Source organism: Notechis scutatus, chromosome 3, assembly GCF_049901735.1.
Source record: "Notechis scutatus isolate UNSWTSFEM ecotype Mainland chromosome 3, rNotScu1.2, whole genome shotgun sequence".
NCBI classification, from domain to species: domain Eukaryota; kingdom Metazoa; phylum Chordata; class Lepidosauria; order Squamata; family Elapidae; genus Notechis; species Notechis scutatus.
The window spans coordinates 180,818,088-180,826,042 of NC_142011.1; the positions used below are offsets into that span (position 1 = coordinate 180,818,088).

General features: G+C 36.9%; 1 protein-coding gene across 1 annotated transcript in view; it reads right to left on the bottom strand.

Moving 5' to 3' along the window:
- The window catches only part of CNGB3 (cyclic nucleotide gated channel subunit beta 3), an 81,115-nt gene that overhangs the window by 70,480 nt on the left and 2,680 nt on the right, over positions 1-7,955 (bottom strand). Inside the window, exon 2 of the mRNA XM_087961975.1 lies at positions 5,562-5,643. Coding sequence (XP_087818101.1) covers positions 5,562-5,643 — 82 coding nt within the window. The remainder of the gene's footprint in view (positions 1-5,561; positions 5,644-7,955) is intronic.

Here is a 7,955-nt window from a genome sequence, read left to right on the forward strand (position 1 = left end):
CTTGGGTTTTGTCATGAAAAGAACAATATTTGCTGAAAGATACATAATATTTACGTAATTTTTGTGACTTAGCTTTACTTTACATGGTTAGCGATATCATGGTCATGTTGACATTTGCTTCCAAAATTCAACTTTGAAAATCTAGAAATTTAGAAAAATGTGTACGAATACTGAGCTCCCTTAGCATATATTTCTTCAGGTACTCCAAAGATTAAGGATACTATACTTAACATGCAGCGGGAAACCATCTGCTATGGATAGTGGATACTTAAACCCATGGATTTAGCAATCTCCCAAACTTGCTATGGACGGTGATTTTGCTTTTGTGGAAGCCGTTGGCTGTCAGTACTTTAGTCAGGGCTTAATCCACAAAAACACACTGAGACATAATGAAGACCTAGAAGATGAGCAGACCTATGGAACAGCTGTCCTGCCCTACATAAGAGGTACTACAGACAAAATGAGTAAGATACTACACAGGCATCACATCAAGACTGCCTTCAAAACAGACAGAAAAATAGCAGCCATCCTTAGAAACCCCAAAGATAAAATTGACCTGGAAAACCAAGGCATATATGAAGTCCCCTGTGCATCATGCCCGCCACATACATTGGACAGACCAATAGAAGAATAAGTACCCGCCTGGATGAACACAAAAATGCAGTCAAAAAGCTGGAACACACTTCCTCACTAGTCCAACACATGAAAGCCACAGGTCATAGCATCAACTTCAATGGCACCAAAACCTTAGCCACTATAGAAAACCCCAGCCACAGAATTATCAGAGAAGCCATAGAGATTGAAAAAAGACCTGAAAGCATGAATAGAAGAGATGATTCCACCAGACTGTCAATTATTTGGAAGCCTGCACTTACAAACAAAAAAACCTCCACACCACAAGCCAGGCAAACACCCGGGCACAAAAAGATCCCCCCGATACCTCCAGCTCAAACACACCCCAACCAGGCACCCAGATGAAACCTAGCTTCCTAATAAATGATAGCCGTCCATTTACTCGGAGCCTAGCTGCACTAAAAGCCTCCAATATACTCCAATACAGGAACACAATGTTGCCAGCCAATCAAGACAAAAAAAGCCACAAAACAGACAGAAGATATTAAAAACACCAATCAAGCAGAACACAGCAAACTCCAAGATCAATAAACACAGACCAAGACTCCCAACCAATCAGGATGAAGAAAAAACCATTCTGGCACAGCAGTAGGCTAGCCCCAAATTTAAAACTGAAACAACTGTAAAAGTCTGACTCACAGACAAACACAATACAGAAGCCTGATGATGGCAGATGAGATTCTGCTGAAACGTTGCTACAACTTTAAAAGCACAACTATAATGATGTGGGAAAATACCCGAACAAAGCTGAATACCATGTATGTATGTATGTATGTATGTATATGTATATGTATATGTATATGTATATGTATATGTATATGTATATGTATATGTATGTATGTATGTATGTATGTATGTATGTATGTTGTGGCCCCGATTCCTGAGCCTATGCTGTCAGAGGAAGAGGACCTGGAAGATGAGGAGGAGGAACTGGCAATGCCTTCCTCCCCAGGACCTTCCTCCCTGATAATGCCTCAGGTTCCATCAGACAACCGAGAGGAACAGCCTGAGATTAATCAGGAGGAAGGCATATCGGAGCAGCCCCTGACAGGGAGTAAAGAGGAAGAGTGTTTGCTCGATCCTAAGCAGCGTCGTAGGGAGAAATGTGAGCAGCAATGTAGGAGGTGTGGGAGGGTCAGAGAGTGAGCTGAGTCATTAAGCCACACCCCACAGGGGATAAAAGTGGGTGTGTTTTCTCCTGAAACTTTGTACGGGGCAAAGTTTAACCTTGCTTCAGATTTTCTTTGTGGACTGCCTTGTGATTTTCTGATATATATATATATATATATGGCCTTCAGCTTTGTTCGGGTATTTTCCCACGTCATTATAGTTGTGCTTTTAAAGTTGTAGCAACGTTTCAGCAGAATCTCATTTGCCATCATCAGGCTTCTGTATTGTGTCCGTCTGTGAGTCAGACTTTTACAGTGGTTTCAGATTTAAATTTGGGGCAGCCTATTGCTGTGCCAGAATGGTTTTTTCTTCATCCTGATTGGTTGGGAGTCTTGGTCTGTGTTTATTGGTCTCGGAGTTTGCTGTGTTCTGCTTGATTGGTGTCTCTAATATCTTCTGTCTGTTTTTGGCTCTTTTTGTATCTTGATTGGCTGGCAGCATTGTGTTACTTTATTGGAGGTCTTTAGTGCAGCTTGGCTTCGGGTAAATGGGCTATCATTAGTTAGGAAGCTGGGTTTCATCTGGGTGCCTGGTTGGGATGTGTTTGAGCTGGAGGTATCAGGGGGAATCTGTTTGTGCCCAGGTGTTTGCCTGGCTTGTGGTGTGGAGATTTTTTGTTTGTGAGTGCAGGCTTCCAAATGATTGACAGCCTGGTGGAATCATCTCTTCTGTTCATGCTTTCTGGTCTTTTTTCAATCTCTATGGCTTCTCTGATGATTCTGTGGCTGGAATTTTCTATGGTGGCTAGGGTTTTGGTGCCATTGAAGTTGATGCTATGACCTGTGGCTTCCATGTGTTGGACTAGTGAGGAAGTGTGTTCCAGCTTTTTGACTGCATTTTTGTGTTCATCCAGGTGGGTGCTTATTCTTCTATTGGTCTGTCCAATGTATGTGGCCGGGCATGATGCACAGGGGACTTCGTCAAGTTTGAAGACCCTTGTTCTAAACCTATATGTACTTTTACATCATTCCCATCTACAGAACTGGCCTCAAATGACTCTCTCAACTTCTATTCCCCATGTTAGAATGATTAAAACTATTTTTATTGTAAATATCCTCCAAGAGAATACATATTGGTTATAGCTAGAATTTCTTGTGTGGGTAGTTGACCCCAAAACAGATTTTCTTGGTTGATATGACTTTCTTTCAGGATGCTAACATTTTTGTATTCACTTGACCCACTGGGTATTTTGAACTCTCTGTAAGCAGACCACGATGTAGCTTAATTGGACACCAGGGGCTACTCTCCCTTCTTTGAAAAGACAGAGGCCAGGTCACCAAAATTTGCAATTTGTAATTGCTGTGTGCATTATCTGATGTCAAGCAGAAAGTATCTGTTACTTATCGCTTTAATTTTCACATCTACATAATCAGCAGCAGTTTTTTTCTTGAAAAAATTCAGGTCAGTATGGAGATGGTTGGGTAAATCTAATTTTCAGTTTTCAGTTGTCAGGTTGGATTTTCTAATTAATCTCTCATTGTTCTCTGAATCAAATGAGTTGTGTTCTCAAGGGCTGTCTTTGTAAAAGAGTCCAAGAAAGAGCTGTATCACTAATATATTTTTATTGCACTTAGAAATTCTGTGATAGTCTTAAAGAGGCCATAGCTGTTACTCCATTGACTTTTTAGCTGATCCCCCAGTTTCACATCAAGTTGACTAAAGGTTGAGCCTGTTGGATAATTTCTCTAATTCTTTGTCTCTAGCCAGATTTTGTTGTACCTTCATTTACAATATTATTGGAAAATAACAAGGCGTTCAGGCCCATGATATCTCTGAGGGCATAAATGACTTCATGTGAATCATAACTTCATTACACAAAAGATACAAATTACTCCTTTGTTTGATGATGTTATCATACACATGAAGTTATTCTGGCTTCTAATTAATATTTTCATTCATACTCGTTCAATCTTTACAGGTTCCAACAACAAAAAAGCCTAGAGATAAAACTCCATCAAAATAGGCACCCCTCCCCCCATTGTTGAGGCATTCAACCATATATGGAATAGTTTTGTGACTCAGTATTGGTGCATTCTTCAAAGCTACAAACATGAAACCCATTATGGTTTAACATTTGTGTTACTGAGGCAATAAATATCTCTTTATACTTCTCTGCATTTTTGAATTTTTTTTATATACTAAGGGCTTTCCTTTAAGGAGAAGAAAGAAATAGGGTTATTAATCAAGCCTATAATGCTCTCACTTTCATGTCCTTTTATCTTTTAATGAATATCAAGGATGCTCTGTGGGGAATGTGAATTCACTTTATTGAAGACTGGGTAAAATCTGGACCAGCAATATTCCTGGTGCTTGCTGTTTGCTGCCTGAATTCTATTATACCAGTAGAATCCTAAATTTAAGCAACTGTTTTTAATAGTTCAGGGTAAGAACTAAATGCATTTTTTTTTTTGCAGTTCCACCTTTATTTTATCAATGATTGTGTCAATGTCATTCTTGATCACTGGAACATAGTAGCACGTATCATGAGAAATATTGATACCTTTAGGCTTGTTTTTCAAACCTAAATCATTCAATCAAACATTCAATGTCTATGTCATTGTAATGCCTTCTATATAAGACCATTTGTGATGTAATTTTCAGAAAATAGGCTTAGTATGGGTGACATTTCTGTATGAGTTGGGTTCGTTTTAATTGCCTTAAAAACAAATTTTCTAACTAGAAGATCATTTCAGGGACAATGTAGCTATACAGCATAAGCATGTTCATGCTTTAGAGCTACTCAAGAATATTAGTATAATAACCTTCTTTCCTTCTAAGTAGTTTTATATTTTATATCAGTAATTATAGTGGTCTACTGCCTCCCTATTTTCTGAGTGCCTAAAAGGTTCATGGCTCTTCTAATTAAATATGATTGATATGCAGTGGAAAAACTGTTGCACAAGCATTGTTGTAATATAGAATACACCTCCAATATGCTTCATCTTTCTATACAGATTCATGAAGGTCAGAAATGGACTGAACTTCCCTTAATCAACCATATTATTTCATTAGATGTTATTTCTGTTTTCCATACATTTTTTAGCCAGAGCCTTACATAGTATTAACTTTCTGTAGTTATAAAGGGTAAAACATCCAACAATTGCCTCTCTATAACACACTTTTTACTGGTTTGATTATTATTATTTAAATACTCTTTCTGGTGAAACATAAAAAAAGAAAATAAAGGAAAAAACACCAAGAGGAAAAAACAAAGATTAAAAAGTAAAAAAGAAAATAAAACAGAAATTTTTTAGTAATTCAAATAAATCAAACCTGACAAAAACAAATAAATAAAAAACAAATGAATAAGTAGAATCTAACAAAAAATAACAAAACAAAAACCAGCTTGCTTAAGTTCTAATTAACAGGACAAAATCCAGATAATATTTAGATGTTAAATTAAAATAATTTAATCCTTAATCTTATCCTTAATCTAAACCATATAGCAACACATTATATCATCTTCTCTATTTTAGTGCAAAAATCTCTATTTTAATCTATTCAAAAAAAGATAACAAACTCGTATACTAGATCCTTTAAAAAAATCAAGAGAATAAATTTCTTTCTAGTTATTTTAGAAAAGTAGTTTAATATTACATTAAGAATATAATATCGAAATACTGTACTACAATATTTCAGAAATAAGTCCTTAATTGTAGTAATTGGAATCCAAGACAGCAATATATTTATTTTTAGAACCTTCAAGTTTCTTATAATATGAAGGTTCTAAAAAAAGCTTTTCAGGTTATATTACTCACTTTGTTGCTTGGGGACTGATTGTGCCATGTTTTCTTCTTTTTTCAAGTTCCCATTTTCAACATCATTTTTCTTATCTTTTTCCTGCCAAAAGAAAAGCAAAGTATTCAAGGTATATGTGCAGATAATAAATTTTGAATAAAATCATCATTTCAGCACAGTGAACAAGTTTTTTTTAAAAAATAACTTGTAATCTATAATCTGCCTATCTATATATGTGAATATATAGAATTTACATTGCTTATTTAATCTATTTATGCTCTCCATGAACGTTATGAAAATGTTCATTATTGTAATCAAAAGACATTGGATTTCACAAGATTGGACCAATTCATATACCTACTTATGAAACAAGTTATTTGTGGTGCAAAATTTGTTCATTTATTTAAATGATTGTTGTGGTTCCTACATCTTAAAACACAACTCTGGGCAGTTCACAACAATAAAGTTTCCATTACCCCACTTTTTTTTGCGGGGGGTTCTTATATCCATTTTCATTCTACTGCTATTTGTGTCATTAGACTTATATAAGCTTTTATTGTTCTCTTGGTCCAAGACTGTAAACTAATTAATTAAACAAATAAAAATAAGGGGGGAAATGTAGAAACACAGAGACAAAATAAATCCAACATATTTCTTCATTTCATTGAAAATATTGGTATTTCCTATGACCTCTGCTGGTAAAAGGGTTGGAAGAGATAACTGACTCCAATGAGGAAGACAGTGCCCCATTTTATTGATATACAGTATGAGAAGCATACTGCTTACAAAGAGACAAACTTTTATGCTATGTATTATAAGATAAGTCAGAATTGGGAGGTGTTTTTTTTTCTTTTTTCAATGGTTGATGAGACCAACAGCTTTCCCCACTGCTATATGAATGCCACGATCAAAACAACATCTGTGATGGATTTCCTGTCAATGCTTTTTAAATGCCAAATGGCTATAGAATTTGTCAGAGTATTTGCAGCGTGACTACTATTGCGAGACAATCCAGGAGCAAAACATAGCACACAGAGGCTTTCTCTTTTAACAGTGGTTTATATACAAGATAGCTATATAGATACATAAACATGGTAGGCAAATACCTGGCAAGCAATCAATCTTCAATACTCTGCATGGAGAACTACAATGGAGATAGAACACGAGGAAAGAGAAATGCGCCTTCTCATGGCCACCTATATAGCTTCTTAAAACGGCAATAAGTGTGTGGACCCATCCTCAATCTTAAAGTGGCAATATTCCTGCTGACTCATCCTCATTGCATCAGCATTTACAGCAGTATTACAGCTGCTGGCCAGCTATTAAATCATTACCCTAACAGAATTGGGGTAGAGGAATAAAATAGAAGGATAGAATTTTCCAGTCATTTTTATCTATAGGAGTGCTCCTTCCATATGGTAATATGAATCCGTTGTCTTAGGTGGCAGATGGCCTTTGGGTGAGGCCATCTGCTGGGCATTTCCCCTCTGCTGCCCTTAGCTGTGAAGAAAGTCTTCTTCCATTGCCATGACTGAAGTAAGATTAAGCGGCCACTCCATCTGTTTTCTCCATCTGGAAAGTAGAATGTGACATTTGTCCTTTGCCTCCAGCAACAAAATGCTTTAGGCTGGTCCTGTTTATCCTGTCAGAATCTTCACATTTTCCAAGGCTTCTATCAAAAACCTTTTCTTCTCCCCTAAGGTTAACTGCACTTGGAAGAGGCAGTTGGGAGCACAAAGGAACGTGTGGAAAAGTTTCAAAGCAAGGGTGGCATCTCTCTTGATGTTGAGAATGGAGGCATGTTCTTTTCCCACCCTCTAAAGTGATCTCTAATGAATATAAAGGACTGGCTGGTGACATGACATTGCTAGAGTAGGCAGGGACGAAATATTTGGCCCTTTTTGATTTGGGTGTTGCTTCTTAATATCATATAAATGATAAAAATAACCCTGATTTTTGTGAGATTTGGGTTAACTTTTTTTAAAGGTCTCACTCTTCTCAATTTCATATTAGCATGGCATGGAGAAAATATAGTGCTCAGAACAACTTTTGGCTCTGTGTGGCAGTAACATAACTGATCATTCAAAGCCTGAAGTTGGCTTAGCCTTTGGGGTTTGGAGTGACTGTTAGCATGATGAAAGATGTAGACCTTAGCAAAGGAGGATCCATAGGCTGTATTTGCCTCCACAGTTCCTTTCCTCCCTCTGCATCCTCTTATTTAAAATCTAATGAATAATAGCCGAGGCAAAAAAACCCCACACATGTTGTTCAGAATAATGGACTGTAGGAAATGCTGTTTACTAATTCTAATCAAAATATAGACAACACGCTTTAAACATTGTTGAACAAGCTACACCCACATTCCTTTTGCAGTTCCCCAATTTTCCCAGAGCAGTTTCAGACTGTTGTAAGGA